A 24,890-nucleotide genomic window follows, 5' to 3' on the forward strand; every position below is an offset into this window, starting at 1 on the left:
ACCCTCTCCCTGGCCTCTGCTTAGCTCCGTCAGTTCGAGGGCGACCCCTCTGTTCCAGCCCCAGAGGCCTGTAGTGTTGGGCCTTAGGCCCACATGGTATAGGAAATGAGACACACGGACACCAGTTAGGGGATAGCAGATCTGGCCACGAGCACGTGCGCTCTGGCTCTTTTATTGGCAGCGTCACCTGACCCAGTGACGTCTGTGGTGGGTGGGTGTTTAGTGTAGGGTTACATCTATAACAACTAGACTGTGTCCTAGCAGGACACTACATTCCTCCCCAACTTTAATGAAAGGAAAAGCGAATGTCCAACCTGTAAGAAAACAGAACAATAACAGTTGATAGCCTCATCAGATCTTCTTCAGGCGATCAGCTGGGAGAATGTTGAAAGTTCCAGGACTACAAAGTCAGTCAGATGAGCTTCACCTCGGCGGTGGACTTCAGATCATCCTTGTCTTGCTGTGTTGACGCTTATGTACAGTGTTCTCACTTTGGGAGCAGAAAGGGTGTGACCCTTGAGGGGTCTCGCAGGTGTTCCTAGTCCAGTGGATGACCACGTTTGGTTGTTGTAGGAGACGATTATGGCACGAGAGGTCTTTCTTTGGCTTTGCTGATCTTGATGCCTTCACCTCTCCGTCCGGCCAGGTAACTTCCGACTTGCCTTTCTTGCTGGACTCCTCTCTCACGGGAGCCTTGAAGACTGGCCTCTCCTGCTTGGACTCTTCTCTCACTAGAGACGCTGGGAGGACCCTCTTGCAGGACACGACGGGACCGGGTGGGCCGTGCGGGCTTCGCATGAGCCGCGCAAAGGCGTCGCTGCCGAACTGCCAACGGACTCACCGCCAAGTCTCTCATGATGTCCTCGGGGGTGCTGATGTCATCCGCCAGGATGGTCTTGCCGTTAGGACATGGATTCAGTGTCTTCAACCGACCGTTTCTCGGTGCCAGGTGATTACCTGGGGCCTTCATGCTTCCTGTTGCCTGTCGTGGAGCTGCCGCTGCTGCACCTCTCCCATCCGGATTCCTCTCTCACAGGATATGCGGCCGAGGCCCTTGTCCCCTGGACCGCCACTTGATCGCGTGGGCTGTACGGGTCGCTGCCGAACTTCGGACATGGCCACAGTCGAGTCTTGTGTAGTCCACAAGGGTGGATTGCCTAGTGCTCGGGTATGCTCTGCTTCGGTAAGCTTCAGGTTCACGGGGCACCCATGCAGTTCATCAGTGGCTGTAGGGATTACTGGGATCCACACGGATGTTGCGATGTTCCTTGAACAGCACCGATGTTCCTGTGTGCTGTAGTTCTCTCTCCTCCTCTGTGGAGTGATGTGATTCTCCATTCTTCCTCCTCGTTCACTTCCTCGACACGGTTCGGTCTTCTTTCTTGATTTCTCACGCTAACCAGGATTCTCCATGTAGCGGGCCCTCTACATGTCGTCCCCGTGGTCTTGTCCATGTGGTAGGACACTGTCTTCACTTGGCTTGGTGACTAGACCTGTCGTCGTATCTTCAATCTCTTTTATGGCGTCGCGCCCTTGCTTTCCATGTTCCTTCTTGCGACGTTATTTGGTCTTCTTGCTGTCGTTGGCCTTCCCGACCAGTCTTCCCCAGGTGGCGTGCACTCCGCCTGTTTCTTTCTGGTCTGGGCATAGCTCTCCGGCATGGTGTTCTTCTCTTCTCTGACTGGACCAGTTGTCGCGATCTTCTCTGTTGTTGCTTTTCTTTCCATGGTGACCAGACTGGGTGGTCGGTTCACATCTTGGGCATGAGTTGTCATGCTGTGCTGTTTTCTTTGGGGTCGCTATTCACCGTCACGGTGTTTTGGCGTTGGCGCGCTTTGTCTGCGCGGAGGGGGGTTGCGTCACCGCTCCTGGTGCAACTCTGGTGCATGCTGCCATGCGTGCTGACGATGGCACTCCGGTTGCTGCGAGACATTGCTGTCTCTGTTGGGGACTTTTGTGTGCTGTCCCGTGGCATTGGCGTGTCGCTGTGTGGCGTCACTTTGGCGCTCTTGATTCCTGGCACGTTCCGGCGCAGTGCTGCGCAGTCCTGTCGTGCGGGTGTGGAACTCTTGGACGCTTGTTGCGAGTCGTTGGGTACTTGCTGCTTTGGCTGTTGTCAGGGACTTGCTGCTTTGGACCGTTGGCGGGAGTGGTTGATGCTGCGATGAACACCTGTGGCCACAAGGCGTCGCTGCTCTCTCCGTCGTTTGACCTCGGCAGTTGTTTCCCTGGACGTTCTCCCAGTGCTTGGCAGTCGTTTCCTTCAGACGTTCCGTCAGTGCTTGGATGCTTGGTGAGGCGTTTGTGCCTCTTTCCCACGTCGCGCTGGAAGTGGCATCTGCAGACCCTTTGCTGGTGTGTGTGGGTGTCTTCTGCGTGGTTGCGCACTTACTTGCTGCGGGAGTTTAGATGCTTCCTTGGGGGCGCTATTCAGTCTGTTGTCCCTTGCTGCAGCTGCTTGCTTTACCTCTGTAGGCTGTTGCGCAGTTACTTTGTGCGTCTGTTTTCTTGGTGCACTACTGTGCTTCAGTGGAGGTGCCTTGATTCTCTTGCTATGGGTCGCCGCAGCCTGAGGTTGCTTCTGTGGCAGAATGCTGGTGGCTCTTGACACTGTGCATAGCTACAGTCCTAGGGTGACTGCTTTGTGCATCGCTTGTTGCAGTTCCTTGTTAATGCAGGTGCACTTTTCCTTCTGGCCACTGGGTGGCAGTGATGCCTGCTTCCTCTTTGCTCACGACTGTCTTCCCTTGTTGGGCACTCTATTGTCTCCCCTCTCGGTGCACAGGGGGCTGGAGCTGCTGCCGACTGCAGGGATCAAGGAAGGCACCACCTCTCCTCTCGGTGAGTGCAAAATGCCCATGTTCCTTCTTGTTTGCGCAGGGAGGGGGGGGGTGTTTGAGGAGTGTTCGGTGTCCTACCGGGCTTACCGGTATCTGTACTTGTCTGTCTCTGTGTACACCCTCACAACCAGCGCTATCGCGCACCCTTGGAAGTTCTATGTGGGTGGGGATAGCTGCTTACTGGCACATCGTCCTGCTCTTGGGGAGCCCAGGAGGTACGGGCATACTCTCGTGGCCGGCGGCCCTATTGCCATCGCTGCTCTCTGTTCTCCCTGCTCGCGGCAGCCTTCGGCAGTCCTCGCGCCGGCAGGGGGGGGGGGGGCGTGCTGGGCGAAGTGTGGTCGTGTGGGGTTGGCACCCGCCGGCTCTTCACGGTTCCGGTTTTACGGAGGGCAGGTCGTGTGCTGAGCGGGTGGGCTCCGCTTCAGCAATTTCTTATCAGGTGCGAGTCAAGGCGGCATTACTTCGCGGGTGGGCTCCGCTTTTGGCTGCGCTTCACTTTCCCCGGTCTCCCGCCGCAGCAGCTTCACCTTGCACACGCTGCGCGGCGGAGACCTGCCATGCTTGTCGCAGGCCGCGGGTGGGCTCTGCTGGTACTGCTTTATATACAGTTCATTGGAGGGCACACTCACACCCGGCGAGGCGCGCTGGACATGCGGGTGGGCTCCGCTTCGGTTGTTAAACGCCTGGCAGCTCCCCTCACACTACGGGCGCTGTCCGGCACAGTCTTTCACCCCTCCGCCGCACTTCACACACGCGGCGGGGGAAGGGGCGCTGCAGGCAGGCCGCGGGTGGGCTCCGCGAGTCTTGCCGTGTTTTGAGTTTATTTTCGGCCGCGTTGCACGCAGGCCATGCGGGTGGGCTCCGCTTTGGTGCACAGTCTTCCGGGGGGAGTCACCCCCCGCTCCCGGCTCACCTTCGGCCGACGGGCCAGGTCCTGGGCTGCGGTCGTGGCGGGTGGGCTCCGTCCGTCCGGTGCACCTCTCCGGCGGGGCCTTCAGGCTCGCGGCCGTCGCAGGTGGGCTCTGGGCGGTTCGCAGTTTCCTGGAGGTGCTTGTTGGTGGCGGCCGACGCGGGTGGGCTCCGGTCGGCTCGTCCTTGAGGGCTGGTGCGGTGGGCCTCACGGTCGCTGCAGGCTGCGGGGCTCCGACGTGCCCACCGGCTTCTCGGCGCTGCTGCGCCCTGCTACGGGGGGTGCCCTGCAGGCGGGCAGCTCTCTCCCCCTTTTCTCAGGACGTTTAGGCAGTGGCACGCGTGGCTTCACTACCGGCCTCGTCGCCAATGTAGTGTTGGGCCTTAGGCCCACATGGTATAGGAAATGAGACACACGGACACCAGTTAGGGGATAGCAGATCTGGCCACGAGCACGTGCGCTCTGGCTCTTTTATTGGCAGCGTCACCTGACCCAGTGACGTCTGTGGTGGGTGGGTGTTTAGTGTAGGGTTACATCTATAACAACTAGACTGTGTCCTAGCAGGACACTACAAGGCCCTACTGGATCGGTCCCGTCTGCCACATGCTCATTTTCATTGTCAATTTCATTGTTTTGTTTGTGGGACATTTCTAGCGCTATTTTACCAATTTTATTTATTTGTTTGTGGCTCAGGCCACTTTGGTCTTTCTGTGTAGGTTTAGTTTGTTTTGTGCAGTTGAAGCTTTTGCCTCTTGCCCGCTCATGCTGCTTTTTTCCTGCTCCCTCTCTCCGGCTGGTTCCCACCCGCCCACCTCCCTGCCAGCCCCTCCCAGGACTACTTATGAAGGCTGCTGCGCTGGTTCCAAAAAGTAAACCCTGACCCCACAATTTACGAGAACATGGGGCAGTGAATCCTTTTGAAAAACAGTGGTTCACTAAATCTGATGGTCTCAAAGGTGGAATCAACTCCGAGGGAATTGGGCAATTTTTGGAGACCAAACAACAATACATAATACATAACAGGCAAGAATGGACACAGGACAGTACTCAATTTCGTAATGTAATTCATTTTTTTATTGCATGTATATTTTTTGAGACATTTATAATCATGATACGGTGCTCACAGTTAAGTGCAAAAAGCGTGCAGTGATAAGTGGGGTTATTATAAAAACATGCAACAATATACAACAAGATATTTACAATCCTTTGCGTAATTATTTATATATTAAAAGGGAGTTAAATTGATCTGTGGTCTACGGCGTTTTGATCTTATCAAGATGAGATCATGGTCAGAACAAGGTGTGTGAGCACCTAGTATCTATAACTTAAAAGATAACCGGAGTGAGGAAATAGCAAACTCAGTGCAACCTACCTATGTGAACATATTTCCTGTGGGTAATTTGCCTGATACATAATGATTCAAGTTTTTGAAAATTATTTCAAGTGCATGATTTAAACCCTATATTTAGGGCATCATAGGTCCTAAGCACTGCAACCATTTGGATTATGCAGCTGAAGTAATACATCTCATTGCTACACCATTCCCTTGGTCTAGATGGGCGCTTTGATAATTCTATCAGCGAGTATTTTTCTACAGCTTTGAAATTGGCGTTTTTCACTAGCTTGGGTAACATCCGCAGTTAACAACGCAATCAAACCAAGAGTATGACCTCCTCCCTATGCACATAATCAGACTGGCACACGTCGTTTGCCTTTTGCCTCAAAGAGTTCAACGGGTGGCTAACTTACCGCCATTTCAAAATGGGAGGTATTCACCTCCTGCGGGATCTACTTCAGGAAGGGGACTGGATGGTCCGCCTGGATCTGAGGGATGCCTACCTTACGATCCCGATTTTTGCCCCACACAGACGTTTTCTTCAGTTTCAGTGGGGCTCGCAGACTTAAAAGTTTATCTCCCGTCCGTTCGGGCTGTCCTCCGCTCAGTGGTACTTCACCATGGTGATGAAGCCGGTGGTGGAGTGCCTCCGATCGGAGGGCATCCGGTTGATAATCTATCTGGACGATATGCTCATCATGAACAAATGTCCGCGGAGGTTGGTGGTCCACCTACAAAAGGCGGTGCCCCTCTTGGAGTCACTAGGGTTTGTTATCAACGAGACCAAATCAGACCACCTCCCTTCACAGAGAATGCAGTTTCTGGGCTTTATGATAGATTCGGTGGTGGCCACCTTGTCCTTGCCCTCTCGGAAATGATCCAAGATCAGACACGAGCTGAAGCGCACACTGGCAAGGCCTACAATTTTGCTACAACACTTAGCCAGGGTGGTAGGCCTTCTGTCGGCATCAATTCAAGCAATATTCCTGGGTCCCCTGCACTACAGGGCCCTTCAACGTCTCAAAACTTTTCACTTGCGCAAAGGTCTCACCTACTCTCAAGTCGTTCCTCTCACAGAAGAGGCCAGATCAGAGTTGCAATGGTGGATCGAAAATATGGATGCATGGAATGGCCGAGCAATATTCGGTTCCAAGCCAGATCTGGTAATAGAGTCCGATGCCAGTATCTACAGGCGGAAGATGGTCATCTTCAGAAAAGACCCTTCACAACAACTGCTTGGAGTTGATGGCGGGTTCGATTGCAGTGAAGTGTTGGACAAAGGTCCAAAGCTGTGTTCTTCTCAAGATGGACAATGTGGCAGCAGTACGCTACATCAACCATCTCGGCGGGACTCGATCCAAAGCGTTATCCAACCTAGCCCGCGATCTTTGGGAATATGGTCTGTCCAACTAGATATACCTGTCAGCGGAGCACCTTCCGAGGTCGTCCAACCAGGTGGCAGACTGGTAATCTCGTCACTGGAAGGACACCAGCCTATGGCAGCTTCAACCCAGTGTTATCAGAGAAATCCAGGCCCAATGGGGCCCGTTCTCAGCGGACCTCTTTGCCTCTCGGCTGGACACCCAACTGAAACGTTACTACAGTTGGCGACCGGACCTGGAGGCATTGGCAGTGGATGCTTTCCTTCAGGATTGGAACAAGGAACGGGGTTACGAGTTTCCCCACTTTGCGATGATCATGAGGTTATCAACCCAGGTGAGGAGACAACAGGCGGATCTGGTGGTGATTACCCCGGTATGGAGGTTGCAAGCCTTGTTTCCGGTTCTGATGGAACTTTCCTGGGATTTTCCAATCCCTCTACCCCTTAATCCCGATCTCCTCAAGGATCCTCAGGGGAATCTTCACTGCCTTCTAACCACAGGCAGTCTGCATCTGATGGCCTGGCGGGTTACAGGCAATGCTGGAAAGTCCCAGGCCTTTCGGACGATGCTGCCAGTTTGCTCGCTAAATCCTGGGCTGACAGCACCATTAAGAAATAACGATCAGCCTGGTCACGATGAAGCAGTTGGTGTCTGCGACAACAAGTGGATCCGATGGGGGCAGACATTGTCCTTGTCCTGAACTTCTTAGCCTCACTGGCAAAGGAGGGGTTGGCTTATAGGTCAATTAATACCTTTCGTTCAGCGATCTTGGCGGGCCACGTTCCACTGGATAATCGCCCGATTGGGGAACATCCTTTGGTCTTTAGACTATTGAGGGGTATCAGGTTATCAGTCCCTCCGGAGCTACGTTACTCAGTTTTGTGGGATGTGAACAAAGTTCCGAACCCGTTTTGATCGTGGCCATCTAACAAATATTTATCGAGGAAACAAATGTCAGCTAAACTCGCAATGTTGCTGTGTTTACTTTCTTGTCAAAGAGTTTCGGACGTGAGGGCCTTAGATCTCACTGGCCGGGTTTTCACTCTGGATGGAGTTACCTTTCATATTTCTAGGCGTACTAAGTGCAATTCACACTCTGTATCCTATCCTGCATTTCCGGAATTCCCTAAATTGTGTGTGGTTAGAGCACTCAAAGCCTATGAGGTTGCAACAATAGATATACGCCCACAGGGTGTCAAACAGTTGTTTATTTCTCTGACAAAGCCACACGGGGTGGTTTCGTCCCCTACTATTGCGAGATGGGTCCGTTGGGTTATGCAGGAGGCTGCTATAGATATCTCCAGCTTTGGAGCTCATTGTGTAAGGGAAGTAATGGCATCCAAGGCTTGTTACCTGGGAGCACGGCTTGAGGACATTCTGAGTGCCGCGGACTGGTCCTCGGACTCCACCTTCAAGAGATTTTACTTTAAACCAGAGGTGACACTAGCTTCTTTCGTGGTGGACAAGCTTCAAACTAGCCTAATCAGAAGCCTCCGCTCCTGACATAGAATGCAAAATTTCCTAGCTAACGTACAGGAAAGTTTCAATTCTATTAAGGACGCGGAGGCGAGGATTAGCCCACCCAGTCTTCATTCAAACCCTCCCAGATTTCTGCGTTTGTGTGGTGAGTAAAATATTTGTGATGAAAGTCCTGCATTATGAACTGTTGATGATGATATGGTTACTCTTTGCCAGTTGACAAGTTAAGTGATGTTAAGTGGTTTCATAAGAGTTACACCCTTGAGCTTACTTAATTTCCTTATCCCTTAGGTTCGTTTATTGGCAAGCAGGAATAATTTGAAGACTGGCATGAAGGGGTCGCAGGAAGAAAGAGGAAGATAGAGCGCCCACAGAAGAAGATATGAGGTGTCCTGGCATGGGATTGGCTGATGCTGTTTGGAACATTTTCTGTTTTCATTTTCCCTGTGTTCATGGGAAATGTGGTTTTAAATGTAAATTATGATCCTTTGAAAGGCTGCTGAAGCACAATAAATGGAGAAAGATACAGCCTAATCCTCGCATCCGCGTCCTTAATAGAATTGAAACTTTCCTGTACGTTAGCTAGGAAATTTTGCATTGTGGGGGTAACATTGCTTTATAAACTGTACGGATAGGTTCAGAGAAGGTCCTCTAAAATCCCTTTAATATATCTTCAGGCCACCAAATGTGGCTAAAACCCGAGTTTTCAAGCTTTGAGGTGAATCTTCCACTACAACTTATCATTAAACATTACCCCAAATAATATTGTAATAATATTTTACTCCATCAACATAATTTCTCCCAAAGGACAATTAAAGTGCTTGCATCTATTTGCAAATCACAAACTATTGCTTTTTCTTGCAGACCCACCTGCATTATATGCAGAATGACCAAACTCTGAGTACAGTAAACATGGTATATATGGTCCCGCATGCATGGCGAAAAACAGGTTAGTTGTAAAGCTGCTGGCAGAGCTGCAGAGTACACTGCAAACAGTCTTGGCGCCAGGACACATACATGATAACCCACAAATGTAACCGGTCGCCCCCCCTTTTTGTACGAGAACATGCGTATGTGAACTAGACAGTGGAGACACATGATTCTGTATTCTAGGACAGTCATAATGAGAAACAACCAGGAAAATAACGTGTACAGCAGGAAGGTGGTACTAAGAACATACAAGGAATTAGTTCAGAGTTATTGTGAGGATACTCGGATTTTAAAACATGGTAGTTTGTCAGTAAGAGTTTCCGCACATGCAGCTTCTATCTCTAGCCAGATCACGTTAGAAAGATGCCTGGTAAGTAGATTCCACTTGAAATATATTTATTCTACTGTTATTTAAATTCTGAAAACTGGAATAATTACTGATTACCTACCTTTTCTGTGGATCTTTTTGAAGCAATCCATTTAACAGGTCAATGAATTCTGAAGTGGGCTTTGCAGCAGAAGGACCTGAAAGTAAATTCAACAAGGTCAATTAAATCGAAATATTTGCATAACAGAAGTAATGGGCCCTTTTTAAAATTGTCTACAAATATTTGCAACAAAAAACTTGTCACCATTGCATTTCAATAACTTCATCCTCACAACAGAACAAAAAAACTGATTGCTGGTCATTATGTGAAGCAACACACCATTCACGATTATGACTCTCTCTTCTATAGGATATGTGAGCACTTCATTTGTAGAAACTCATGCCGACTTCGTTACTGCTTACGAAATCAGCACAGAGTGACACCAGTGCGTTAGATTGAGTGGCAGCTAAAACTCAGAAAACTGAATGTCTCCTGAAAACATTCAGAAAAATTCCAATTACCTTATGTTTTTTTAACTACCAAGTGTACAAAGTTGGCTCTGTACATACTACATCAAAGTATGGTATAGTGTGCTCAAAGTCTAGAGAGTCCCCAGCGGTATAGCAGAGGCTAGATTAGTAAAGTACTAACAGCTCTCTTCGCGGTAGTGTGGGCAAGCAGTTAGTCTTATCCCGAGGGTTTGTTAAGCCTTTATTGTATTCACTCACTCAAGGACTTATTACACACACTCAGAGATAGAATCCTGATCGATTGGATAAGTATAAAAAATGTATACTTATTTTTTATTTCTAAAACCAAGCAGGACTTGGTACAGGTAGGCAAAATGTACTTTCAACTGTAAAACTTTACACAGGAATGCAATTGGGAATGGATTTGCATTTGTTACAGGTTGGTATTGTTTCAAAAATCAGTTTAAATTACACAGTAATTACTTTTGAAATACATCAACTACTCGGGGTCGTATGCGGAGATACCACATCGGGGGATCTCACAATAATGTAAGACTTTTTGGGGTTTAAGATATAGTTACTTTTCTTCCATACAAAACAGCAGTTCAACACTTAGAACATTTTTGGAACAAAAACTCATAGCATTGGTTCCTACACCATGGGAGAAAAATGGTTTCACACGTACGTAAACATATTACGAGTGAGAGTGTTGGGGGCTAGGACCGAGGGTCCCCAAGGTCTAGGTAGGCACTCAAGTTGCATGACCAGTAGCACTGGAGCGGCCGGGTGCAAAGTGCAGGGGCCCAATGTAAGCCAATGGGGCTAAGGGGACCTTCGGTGAGGGACTGCTTATCAGCAGACCACTCGGGTGTGGGAGCAAAGCTACTGGGGTTGAGGTCAGCACTGATTGGGGCCAACAATAAGCACAGGAGATGCACCACCAGCGACACAGGGACGTACGGGTGCAATGTGCCAAGAAGACGTAGGGGACCCTGTGGTCTCCAATGAGAACCTTCAGTTCAGCTAAGTTGCTGCATGCTCAGGCTGGGAGACTTCCTGAAGGCGACCACCAGCTGGGGCGGTAAGTATGGTACTTGAGGGATGCCTTGACACTGTCAATTGGGCCACCCAAGGCCGTGAGGTGTCAGGTGCAGGGGGGGTCTTTTGGCATTGGGTCTTCTTACCAGCTCTGGGCGTGGTTGGGGAGACCATTCGGGTTGAGGCTGCATGTGTTGGCTTGAGGAAGGCAGGGATCACTAGGTCAGGATGGATGGGGAGACCTCCTTGTGGTGTTGGGCCACACAAACTCGGCCATGGGTGTGGGGATCAGAGTGGTGGAGAATCACAGAGCCACCTGGATCCGTATTCTGAAGGGTGAGTCTTGGCTTGAGCAAATCCGGTCCTCACAGGAGACTATTAGATGAGTGCAGGGTAGTTCTGTCAGTCTCTGGGGGTTACTGGCTGCTGGACTTGCCGGGGTTCTCGTTGTAGGTAGGTTAAAGTCAGGACAGGCCGGTAGGGCTGGGGCCAAAGCAGTAGGTGCCCTCTTCTTCCTGGGTCAGCACGGCTCCTTTTTTCTTCCTCAAATCTGAGGCGACAAGGTTCAGGGTTGCCCCTAAATACTAAATTGGGCTGTGCTGGTCGGGACCAATGAGGTACAGGGCTTTCCCAATAGCACTTGGCTCTTTTTGTCCTCCTTATTTGAATTACCAGTTGAATGGGGATATTATCCTGACTTCATTTTGTAGGGGCATGGTCAATGAGACAGAACAAAACCAGGAAGGAGAATGTCGGGAGCACTTCAACACTCACTGTCCGAGTTGGCTCTGCATGATGTCTGGTGTCATTTACATCGGAAAATTAGCGATTCCACCTTCTCTTCCATTTATTATTCAAACTTTCACATTGATTTTATCTCAGTAATCAATGATCTGATACCCCTATTTGAAGACACTGATACTGTCTCAAGAGCCATCTAAGATCTTTCGCCTGTGATGGATGATCTGAACCTCTGTGTGCTTAAAACAACAACATGGCCATGCTGGCGCACCCAGGCACCACTTTTTACAAGCCCATTTTTTTTTAGAGAAGAAATACCCAAAAATAATTAGGAATAATTCTCTATTAACTAAAATGCAGATGTCATCGACCCCACCCCCGGGGGTTGGAATGCCTCCAAAGCTGTGACAACAGGAAAATGCATCACTGTTGGTGCAAATTGATAAGATGCGAGCCATAGAGATTCATGAACCATATACCAGATGGAGGACCCTGGACACTTTTTTCTAGAGAATGAAGAAGGAGTTTTTTTAGATTACCAATAGGTGGGATCCCGGTGAGCTACATGTACATGACAACCCCTAAACTTGCGGACTAGGAAATGTTGAAGAATGCTGAAAGCAACCAATTTTGGCTGTTATTGGATTTTCTGTATGCTCACAGCTCTTGAACACTGGTAAAATTCTATTAATTCAATAAATAAATTGAAACAAAATTGACATACATATTCTTCAAAGCCAGGAAAATAATTACAGCACATTAAAATTAATAACCGGGGGTTCCTTTTATTTAATTAAACAAGGCCACATTAAACATGCAAACCCCTCTGCAATTTCTGTAAAGGTTAGTGGTAAAAATTGGGAGGGTACATTGAAGGTGCTTTTCAAGAGAAGCACAAAGAATTAGAGGCAGTCACTAGTGTGACTGGGCAGGCTACTCAAGATATCTACTTACCACTGAAAGCACACAAGCTGTGTACTGAAGAGAAAATAAGAAGAACATTACTGGTGCGTTTGTATCTTTAGATAGGTTCTATCGGAGTTCAGAATTGCGGTACCATGCAGTTGCTTCAACAAGTTTTAGATCGGATAAGTGAGCCTCTCTGCACAGAATGTTAGAAGATGGCAGAAAGGTCATGGGTGTGGTTTGTAGTTTTAGTGTGCTTTTCATTTATTAGAGATAACACTATTCTTACATTAACCCGTTGACCAAGGCGTGAATTCTGCCACGGTGTGGGTGATTTATGAAGTGGGTGTGTTTTGGACGGCCCCCGGCTGTCCTCAGCACACGCCCACTGTGACGTCGGACGGCCGGGAACCATCCGACGCACCGAAGGGGTTAAAGTATTGAACGCTTTTCGAAGAATGATACCCCACAGTAATACAGTAATCACAATGGCTGAGTTAGGACGTGAATCGAAAATCCAGTAATCGCCCCTTTAGCTCCAGGTTAATAAAGAGCCCACCTAGTGGAAAAGCATGCATTTGAACAATGTCCCAATATTTTCATCATACATCAAAAGCTGTTGAGGGATGCATAAATGTATATGTATACAAGAAATCCTATGAAGAATTCGGATGGGTCCTCGAAAATGGACGAAGCATAGATAATGTGAGGTGAAAATGGCAGAATTATTTATGTTATTTTAAAGAAAATATTTGGGGGGGAAAGTTAGGAGGATGGGTTTGGAAACAGGTTCATTAATGGTTGTATATCAAGCTAGGCCGCCCACTATAGGAATTATTTGATGCTGTACTCCATAGAAATTAAAACAATAAAAGTTTAAGGATGGTATGCCTGCAAAAGTCTTAGGCAATCAATTAAGGCTGCATTCCACTCCATCGTGTTTTTTATTTGCTCACTGCACCACTCCTGATGGGCAGCAACTCATACGCAAATCAAGCTGGGTTCTCCTCAACTTAACAGGCCAGCCCGAACTATGAAGCAACATAGTTCCCCTTTGAACTGGAATACAACAAGAAACCATACTTGTTGGCTTTATCATTAAGATGCAGCTTTGAAACCTATACCACAGTGCGGTGCCTCCTAAACCAGAATTAAAAAAACAATCTTCGGTGTATCTCGTAAAAGAGATATTTCATTGTGTGCACAGAATAGTAATAACGACTGCATAGCAGGGAGTAGTATCTATTAAAAAAAAACCTCAACCTTATGTTTTATGGAATCTCCAATATGAGTACGTAGAGCTATTTTTCTGCTTAGGCTGAATGTACTCTCTTTAGGAACTGTAACAGGAGCTTGGGAGGGCCTTACTAGACATGAAAGACTCTGCCACTCTGCCACTATTGTAATTATTGTGTACAAGACTTAAATCATGTTCTATTTGTTTGTCCCATATTACAATCCCCGCTTTTACTATATGTTTTTAATTCCCAAGCTCTAATTGTAGTATTGTATATATATATATTGTTGTAATTACTGTAAAAGTCTAACCGAAGTTACCCAATAATCCCATGGTGGTAATCTCGTATTTGGTATGCTCCTGCACACTGGTCACTTTTTTGCAACTGTTTTTTGTACATATGCTCCTCCTCTGTTTTTATATGAAACGATGAATTTTATATTATAAAACTTGAGAACATTTTTCTTTTATGGGTGGATTCTGATGACTTTGAATGTATATTTTCTATTTTATGTGGAACTCTTCAGAATGCCAAACCATAATAAATTGACTTGACTTGACTATACCACAGTGGGCACAGAACCCAAGTCTGAGCTTATGTGCCACATCTGTTTTTCACATTAAAACAATAAAAGGTGATGGTCGAGAAGATGGCTGAAGTGCATTGCAACCATCACAATTTTTTGTTTTAACATGACATGCATGAGCCACTCATCCACTGGCAATTGGTTGGGCTACATTGCATTACACACATTCTTTTGTCTAATGTGCCACTTTCGATGGGGAAACCACCATAATCAAAATTCATATTTGTTCTGCTTCAAATTTAGAAGTGTAACCTTCCTTTAAATATGTATGTATGTATGTATGTATGTGTATTTCTGGGGTGTGTGTAGCGTGAACCTAGCTAAAAGGCACCAGAGCATTGTTCAGGGTCAAATTCAAGCATAAAGTCAACAAGTGATAGGAATGTGAGCAGGATTCTAAGAGCAGATGTTAACCTTTGCTGCATTGAGATGCAATGCTCTTCAACTCTGTAATAAAGTGGAACAACATTTGGGTGGTCCTGGTGGATGTTGGTCCAGATCCGAGGCGCATGAAGGGAAAAGGCCTGCCGAATAGTTTTCTTTCTTTTTTTAAACTTCTTGGTCTGCATTCTGATGGTATCCTGGCTGTGGATGTGCTGAGAGCCACTAGGCACAGAGGTGCTGGTTGTGATGGCTTTAGTAAATGATGCAGTTGGTTTTGAAGAAGGAGCAGGCTGACAAGGGCAGCCAATAGATTTCCATCAGGATGGGGTGATGTGATCAAATTTCTTCAGGCCTTGGATGGGTCATGCTGCAGCTTGCAGGATGCCAAAAATGACAGCCAATTTGGAGTCTGGGTGGCCATGGAGCAGGGAGTTACCACCATGCAAACGAAAGAGCAAGAGGCCTTGAACAGAAGTTCTGGAATTGCTGGTGCCAAGCTATTTTTGTCTTTTTGGCAATGTGTTGCTTAAGGGTGAGGGTCACCAGTGTGAATTCAAGTGTCCGATCATTTGGTGAAATTGGATTTGAAAGAGGTCAGGGTTCATGTCATTGAGTTAGGCCTGTAATAGTTCTTGCTTAGTGTTCTAGGCAAACAACAGGAATTCTGTCTTGGGCAGGCTAAGCTTCGAGTAGGTGCTGGGCATCCAGGACCTGGATGATGTGCAGAAAATGTTTGAGGCACTGGATGTCTGGAGTGGACGAGTTATGCATCATCTGCATATTAGTGAATTTTAATTGTTATCCATGAATATAGCCCAAAGTGCTCTTAACATTTTTTTCCAAGCCCTATAAGAACACGGCCTGAGGGAATAGTAGTTGACTAATCACAATGTTTAATTTTAAAGAAAAATTATTTAGGAAGATTTTGCCAGTATTGTTAATGCATATAAATCAAATCTGGCTAATTCAGCCTTTTAATAGGCTGCTAAAATGTATTTTGAATGACACAATGTGACTTTTGAAATAGAAAGCAAAAGATATTCATCTTGTTTAAAGTGCCCTAGTATCCTGCATATGAATATTATCTAACATGATCTATCCTCCAGCTGCACATGTTATTTAACGTAATACTGGACTGTATCTATGATGCAATTATGCTGGAATTGACGGTGGCCTCAGAGCCACCTTATAGCTGAAATTCCAGTCTCTCAAAGAAAATGTGGAAAATATATTGCTTACCACTGAGGATACTATTTTCCATGCATATAACTCAAACTGGGGTAATTCAAACACAGCAGAGGTAGCAATGGTGGAAGGAACTAAAATCTGGTTGAGTGCTAGAGTAAATGATGTTAGTCACATATGGGAACTAAAACTATTTATAACAGTGGTTCTTAACTTTTAGACTTTTGTGGACCCCTGCTGAGTCATTACTTGAATCCAAAGACTCCCACTGAGTCATTACTGGAAGTTAGGGACCCCCGCCTAAACAATTTATATTATTTGAACTTCAAAACAATACACACAAAAATATAAAAACAAGCATACACCAAAGAAATGCTCAATATTGAAATATTTGGTTTAATTCACAATCAAATATAGAAAAGCCTTTAAAATGCTAAATGTTGTTTCTTGAATTGTTCCTGCATTAATCATTTAAATGTATTCATTTTAAAGTTATTTAATTTTGAAAAAATAGTTGTGGAACCTCTGAGTAGACTTCGCAGACCCCAGGGGTCCTCGGACCTCAGGTTAAGAACCACTGGTTTATAACATTTCTTAAATTTCCAATGCAATAAAGGTAATGGATTCCTTCTTTAGGTACCTCCAATTTAGGACTACAGTAATAAAGTGGGATGGAAATACCTAACAGAGTCATGGACTTCCTAATGGTTAGGCATGAATGGTATTAGCACTATAAAAAGTTAACATATTGGATGAGGACAGATTATTGATGTTGTTGAGAAATCGCAAACACTGCAGTTGGACTGAGGATGCAATTGTGATTTTACTACCCAATTAAGAAAGGACAAAGCTCTTGGTTCAGCCTACAAACTACAACAATTATTTTTCTTCAATTGAGAACACTAGAATGGGCAGGTCACACAAAATAGGAAAACAAACTACAATACTTACAACAAATTAGAGTTTGAAAACCAAGCTATAAGCAAACACGTACCTTTTGAACTTGGTGGCAAAGGATCATCGTTCAAAATGTGCTGAACCAGTTCAGAAAAGCTTTCAGAGAAGAATGGGGGTCTTCCTATAAGACACAAAGTTAGGTAATTAACAAGTGTTGCTATATAAACAAAAGCAGAATTTGTTTTCTGGCATAGAACGGTTTGCAAAAGAAAATGTAACATTATTGTGCCAGAGAACGATATAATGAAAAATGTCTCAAAAAATATTTAGAAGTCAAACAAGGAGAGACTCTATTGTTGATGGTAGCTGTGATACAAGGTTTCTCTTTTCACCGCATGGTCCATGACAGACAGGACCAGTCTAACCAGAGAAAAAGATGGCAATAGTTGATATCTAGAAAACATTTTGCACCAAAGTGTTATTTCAGGTTTTCAAGTATAATGGGTAAACACTGCAAATCTTGGCCCTCTATGACAGATAACAAAAAGGCTCTCACGCCCTAAAACATACAGATAACGCCAATAGTGGTGTGTCTTACCCCCAATTCAGTCAATGCACCTACTCTACCCACTGATACCGCAATCATAATATTATATTCAAAAGAGTCAATTCCCTTCTGTGAAATCACCACAAAATGAATCTAACTTGACCTATCGGAAATAACCAGTTAATGAGCTAGAAAAACAGCCAAGAATTTAACCAGACAAAAAGGATGATATCACAGGAAATGATCCACCAGATGCACATCAACACTGGGAACCTTGGGCTTCAGTGCCAACTTTGTACATAAACAACAAATCTCTAAAACATTAAATAAACAAGCATTTACAATGCAATAGGTCTCCCAGCTTTAAAGTTTAAGCTATTGGCATTGTATATTACAATGTGTTACATTAATTTTTTATCAAACTCTGAATTGTTGTATAAAGATGATTTGCAAATGACAAGGCCTTTTATTTATGTTTTGGTTTTTAAAACATAAATGAAAGGCATTGTCATTTCCAATGCCAATAGCTTAAACTCGCGTTGAGACGATCCCGCCTGCCATTTTGCCAAAGGCCATGGGAATGATCCCCACTTACCAGTGAGCCTGAGAACAGCTCTGCACCGAGCAATAGAGTTTTGCTTGGGTGCATTTTCCTGCCCCACCGTCCCCGCTCCTGACAGCGAGCCGCGCTGGGGAATGTGAGCGGCTCTGGGGGCTCCCCTTTACCTCTCACAGGTAAAAAAAATAATGAGGCCTTAAAAGGACAGGCATGCTTGGATTTATGACCAATATCTATATTTAAAAAAACAAAGCGGTCACCTAACAAATATCAAAATTACTACTCATGGTGTTCCAGCCAACATCCACAACTACTACATGAGATTACCCATCAAACATAAAAATGTACCACTTGGATGTACTGATCCAACATCCACAGCTACCTTTTGACACCATCCCGCTAACATCCACAAATAATACATGGAAGATCCTGCCAACATTCACACTCATATGGTAGTACACAACCAGCATCCAGAAATACAGGCACTCTTCCAAATTGTCCCGGTATTCACAAAGTAACAAAGTCAATTTCCACAAATACGATGTGGCAGCACCAATCAATATACACAAAAAAACTCAAATGTAGCACCCGCCCAACATCCACAGCAACATGAAATCTCCCTGCTAACTTCAACAACTATCACATGGCATTGTTCCGCAAACACTCACATGAAAGCACTTGACAACATTCACAACAACATGGTAACATCAGACCAACAATCAGAACTGCATGGCATCTCCCCTTAAACAACCACAGCTACCACATGTAATCACCTGGCCAATATATCCACAACTACGGATGCACAGCAGCTGTCAATATCCACAGCAGTCACATGGTAGCAACGGACCAACATTCACAACATGGCCTACCCTGCCAATATACATAACTATCACATAGCATCACCGCACTAAGTCACAGCTACTACATGGAAGTACCCGCAATGTACACAACTAGCACTTGGATTTATCAACAACTAACACTTGGGAGCACCCAGCTAACATCCAGAAGTACTACATAGGAGCACCCGGCCTGCATGCACATCTACAACCTGGCAGCACTTATCCAATTTGACCTAGATTCACAGAAGCTGCACAACGTCGCCGCAGGAACCTCCACAAATATCAAGCAACATCATCCGACCAAAACTCGAAATTTCACAGGGCAGCACCGGATCAATGTCACCTAGGGTTACAGATGTCAGGTCAAATGGACAGACGGTCTGCCTTTATCTGTGGCCTACTGATTAAAAGAAAACTGTTGCTAGAATTTCCACTGACAAAATTCTGATAACCTCAGAAGGAGACGTGCTCCAAAAAACATAACACACGGAGCGGATTTCAATGAAACAATATTCTGAATGTATTTCCACGTCTTTGGATTGCGAATCCTGTGCCAGTCAGTGGCATTTACAATAAAGGCAGATTTCCAATGCAATTCACCAGGAGAAGCTGCCACTGGCAGATCTAGCTGGCCCTGCCCGCTGCCATATGCCCCCCCACCCCCCTTCTGGAGGCACGGCAGGTGAATCCTGCCTTGCTGTGTCACGACGACATACTTCTCCACGCTGCTTGAGCCCTCCCCTGGGTCGGTTCAGGCTATAGCGCGAAACAGAAACCTTGCATGGGGCGTGACTTACGTGGGGCGGGACTTCCGTCCTCGGAAGCCCGCGCACGCACCCATGGAGAGGAAGCAGTGCTGGTGACACGGGGCTCCCATGGCCGAGGGGGAGCCCCGCGGAGGCTGCAGAAGTGTAGAATTGGCGGTAAGTGGGGTTTGGGGGGGTGCGCTTGTATGTATGTATGCGACGGCGAGGGGTCTCTGTATGTGTGTGTGCGTGCGTGTGTGTAGGTGTGCTCGTGTGTGTCTCTGTGTGCGCATGCGTGCAGGGAGAGGTGTGCCTGTAAATGTTGGCGCTTCCCAGGAGACAGACACGGCGGAATGCAATAGGTCTCCTATTAGGAAAGTTTGAGCTATTGGTATTGTAAATGGCAAATTTTTTATTTAAGTTTTGTTTTTGAAAATAGCGAAATTAATAGCTTTGTCATTTACCATGCCAATAGTTCTCACTTTCGCAAATGTGACACCTATAGCATTTGGAATGCAATATGTGTTGTATTTACGTGACTTACATGTATTGATATTACAAATAACAATGGTTTTTATTTTTTTTTTATAATTAATACTTAAATAAAAGTTATTGTAATTTATAATGGCAATAGCTTATGTACATTTGTCAGACACTTTCCTGGCGCAATGGCTGAAGGGGGCTTACGCAAAAGAGCCCCATGGGTTGATGAGGCCGACCCACTGCCCATTTCTATTGATAACATGAGCAGCAATTAATAGCTTAGGCAGTCTGATGCAGAAGTAAACTAAACGGTAATGACCAATTTTTATTGCGACAAATAATGAATGCATTTAGACTTTACCAATTTTAGCTAAACGTACTGCTGATTATGGTGTCAGGGGGAAATGTCCCAAAAAACTAAATGGAACTATTGTCATATTTACACGCTTGGAGGGAGAAATCCGTGAAGAGTTTTGGTGCAAAAAAAAAAAATGCGTGTTTTAGAGCCATTTATCAACGTGACATTAGAACATGACGAATTTGGCTTGCAGAGAACAGTTTACTAGAATGCCTTCGGTACGTTTGCAGAACAAAGCAGACACCAGTCGCTTCTGCAAGCCGTGCACAAGACACTACAGTCCCTCATGACATCAGCAACGGCCGAGGAGCTTCCGAGCAGCTACTCAATGGGAAATGAGTTCAGCCGGTCACCAATCACTCAAGTAACCAACGGACGAGCGCGAGATACTCTTCTTTCGCATACACATTACGGGTTAAGAGATTTATGCTGTATTGCACTCTGCAGTTTTCACAGCTTCCGGGCCACTGAACCGCAAAACAAACAGCCCCTTGAAGGAAGGACTTTGAAAATATAAACAAGCATCGGCAAAGCAAACAGACCTGGTGTTGGCTGCCAGTCTTTTGGCTTTGTCTAGGCTTGTTTTGACTTTTTTTTTTTAAAACAATTGTTGGAGAACCTGGAGGGGCCCTTGTCATACACACACACACACACGCACGCACACACACACACACACACACAAACACACACAAATACATATATAGGCTAAAAACATTTTTCGTCTAAAAAAGAAAATATTTCCATTGTACTCCCTGGCACTGAAGGAAACTACTTTGAATGTGTAAGTCCTCCTTGAAAAACGGCCTCACTCGAAGTGATGTTAGCCAAAGCCTTCTATTGTAGAAGAGGGTCAGATACAGGCATGCTCCAAGATCTGACAGGTGGCTTCTAGCAGGTGGTAGGGTCACTTGAAAAAGCATGGACCACACTTACAACAGTAAAAGCAACAAGCAGCCACACGAAGCCATACGGCAGCTCACCTCTCATGGGTGGACACTGGGGATTACTTTACCGTCATGGTAGCATTGTGGCTTGTATTACTCGCACACACAATGAATGCACAGGACACTGCCGTCTTTCTATTCAGCAGACATGATTGACATGTTTTAATAGCTTTTCCTGCAGTAGTCTTTCGAATACTAACTAACACTGTCAAGCCAGAGATCCCCCATGTACGGTTGTCGAGGCTAATAACCAGACTTGCCACACAAAACCGTCTCTCCAAATTTGGACTTATTACTGGCACAGACATAAAACCACCAGAAACATTTCAACCCTTGAAAAAGCTCTACAAAGCTTCCAGACCGCAGAGCGGAACACTTGTTGGCTGTTTTCTTGTTTACTTTATATATTTATGGCCTTTTTCAAAGCGCCAGAACTGTGATCCCTCCCCTCCACCTCCCACTCCACCCACCCGCAAAGTCAACACGCTACGCACTAAATAGCAGACTAATGCACTGCATTTCTTGCTACAAAAAAACATCGCTCTGAAGCTACTTTTCGGTTTTCTGTTCCATGCACGCCAAAATCCTAATTAAGAAATAAACACAGATAAGAACTTTTCAAAGCTTACAAAGTGGTAATTTAAAAACTGGGCTGCAATCTTTAATGTTTCATTTAACAAAATTGATATAATCTGCAGTTTATAAATTGCAAAAAAGTGCACCTTTTACTGAAAACGCTGAGCAGCTGACACGGCGGAGGACGCTACTGCGCGCGCACTCCCAAAAACGAAACCTATGGTGGGGGCGGGACTTCCGTTTTGTGAAGCCCGCGCCCACGGAGTGCCTGGAGCCGAGGAGCAGTGGTGACGCGATGGGAGAGCCCCGCGGTCGGAGGCTGCAACCGTCCGGAGTGCCGGTGAGCGGGGAAGGGGGGGATGCCTGTATGTGTGCGTGTGTGTGTGTCTGTGTGTGCAACGGCAGGGGGGAGGGGGGGGGATGTCTCTCCGTGCGTGTATGTGTGCGTGTTTGCGCATGCGTGCAGGGGGAGGTGTGCCTGGGTATGCTTGCGCTTCCCAGGAGACAGCCACGGCGAGCGCGTTCGCGCGCGCGTGGCCTGCGCCGATCGCCTTTTGCGAAATGCGCGCGGCAGGTGCTGTCTCCTGGGAAGCAGAGTCAGTAACAAAAGATCTCCTGGCGGACACAGCGCTGACGCGCTGTTAAACGCCAGGAGACCTAAAAAAGGGAACTGAATGCCCAGGCTTTGCACCATCTACACACTCCTCAGCTCTCATATGTAAGTCCTTTTAGCTTCTTGGGAGGTGGTAGGTTTATCAGGAGAAAAGTCCATGAAAATGCCACCAGTTGAAGTGTCTCATTGCGAGATTTTTTCTTAGCTATATATGCAGTGGTCATGGCTTGGGACACAAAGGAAGACTCAAAAGCACAACCTAATATAGAGTGACAGGCAAATATATTACCATCAGAAAAACCAAATACATTCTCAAAAAATGCCTGGCTAAACAGAGAACTGGCCCTGGAGCTAGCTGCGAGAGCGGCACCACAGGACACGTGGAGTAGCACACATGGCTGCTTTGTAGATGACATCAAAGTGGTTATGTGTCCTGATTTAGACTTTGGTAGACCAGGGATTTTTGTTGTGGTTGAGTAAATGGAAAACACATAGGATAATTCACTCGTGGGACGTCCTCCTCCATACTAGCAACACAGTGGAGTAATTTTCAATAGTACCACATCCTATACCTTGTAAAATTCTAAAATAAGAGAAGCTTTTCCCCGCCCAGAGTCAAACAAGGGTGTGGCAAATCTAGGGAATGTGGCTTCACTGGGTTACCAGGAGCACCTCTTCCCTATTAGAACATGGAAGCTGATGGGCAGGAAAGATGTTTGGTGTTGTGGAACAGGCTGAGTTCGTACTGATGAATGCGATCAGCCATCCACAGAGGTCACAGGCCGTGGACTTGGATGTTCATTGCAGGCTTCAATGGACACATGAATTTTGGAAGGCGCTTTCCAATTATAAACAATGCTAATAATTGCTACACCAATAGTCATGAACACAAAATTTTACAAGACCAATCTTCAATCAGGTTTGGAGTAGATGTAACTGGATATAATCCAGTGCCCACCTTTTTTCCCCCAAGAATACTTCCACATTGATCCAAAGATATATATATATATATTCTGCACTACTTACTCTATGTGAAATGTTATTGTAATAGTGTTTTAGTAAACTGCGCATACACAGTATGAATCTGTTCTCATGTGAAACTTTCTGTGAAAGTGTTTTAATGTAAGTTGCTTGTGTGCAGTCTAAAACGGTTTATACGATCACATATCCCACTCTGACTAAGGAATAGGACAATTGAACATGGTTTTTGATTGCTTTTTTCATCATGGAGACCACAGGAGAATCACAACACCAAATCATAAATCATTGTTTAACAATATTTCAAGGCATTTTAGCTAACTATCAGAATCGCATCCATTTGATGCCCAACCAGCCAAAACTAGTAAAATAGCCCTGTCTGTAGCTGCACTTTGGGGCCTTGCAAAATGTAAACCCATCAATATCACTGAGTTTGTTCGTTGGGAAGCTATTGACACTGTACCCTGGCAGTATAATCACATCTTAAAAACATGGACCGAGGCGAAACCTAAAGATAAATGTGGAGATCTCAGATCCTTATTTCTGTGGATTTGAATCTGGACAAAGAATCCACCACTTTTTGTCTAATATCGGAATATCGCTGCCTCAAGCAAACTTAAAACCTAGGATCAGGTCACAGAATCATGGGGAGGAGACGTGAAAATGAATTGTAGCTGAATAGATTCACATGCATAGAGTATGTTCAGATGAGAAACTAGAGGAAGAACTGAAAAGGTGAAAAAATAAGTTTAATGTGATAATTGATAGAAAAACAAGTGGTGATTGAGATTGAAAAGTACTATTGCTCTGCGAATTACTCTATACCGAAAATGTGAAAAATGACGACAAACCAATGTAATATGAACTGAACCAAGTAAAATACTGAATGCATCGTTAGAATGTTAAAGTTTAATGAAATCTGTGACAAGATGTACTATCGTACTGGTAACATAAAGTGGTCACAAATTTCACTTTTTTCAACCAGTATTTGGCGATTTAAACGACCTGAAACACATAGGTTGTTTTGCAAAATCAAAAGTCACGGGGGGAGGGGGGGGGGGGGGGTTCGAAGAACCACTTGCCTAATGGATACTCATTAGGCAGGATGTCATTTGCGCTCCCTGTGATTGACTGCAAACAAAAGGAAGGTGGTGTGCAAAGGGCAGCAGACCAACATGTCTGTGCTTGTATTCAGCAATGGAAAACTTTTTATTCAAAACTGCCCATGTTCATTAAAAGAATTGGTGCTGATTAAAAAGAAAAATAAGTTTTAAGTTTGGGAAACCATGAGGGGGGGATCCATAAGACCAGTGCCTGCTCCACCTTATACAGCCAACACAATTCCAAACTAGGAAGGTATGCCAAGGGGTATCTTTCCTTTTGTGAATCAGTTACCACCTCTTTTGAGGCGATATTAACTTTTCATTTGTCTGCAACCCAATCAAGGCTATATGCCAGTGATATATTGCAAACCAAATCACAGTATGGAAGGGACGTTCCATTTACCCCTTCCAACCTGAGGTTTAGTATGATTCAGAAAAGGGGGTGGTGATG

The 24,890-nt window shown here is 45.6% G+C and overlaps 1 protein-coding gene across 5 annotated transcripts in view; it reads right to left on the reverse strand.

Moving 5' to 3' along the window:
- The window catches only part of ULK4 (unc-51 like kinase 4), a 2,246,396-nt gene that overhangs the window by 1,957,839 nt on the left and 263,667 nt on the right, over positions 1 to 24,890 (reverse strand). For all 5 annotated transcript variants that reach the window (XM_078663530.1, XM_078663529.1, XM_078663527.1 and 2 more), the window contains 2 exons: positions 16,791 to 16,874; positions 9,330 to 9,405 (listed from right to left, as the gene is read on the reverse strand). In XM_078663530.1, coding sequence (XP_078519656.1) covers positions 9,330 to 9,405; positions 16,791 to 16,874 — 160 coding nt within the window. The remainder of the gene's footprint in view (positions 1 to 9,329; positions 9,406 to 16,790; positions 16,875 to 24,890) is intronic.

This window comes from Lissotriton helveticus, chromosome 10, assembly GCF_964261635.1.
Source record: "Lissotriton helveticus chromosome 10, aLisHel1.1, whole genome shotgun sequence".
NCBI classification, from domain to species: domain Eukaryota; kingdom Metazoa; phylum Chordata; class Amphibia; order Caudata; family Salamandridae; genus Lissotriton; species Lissotriton helveticus.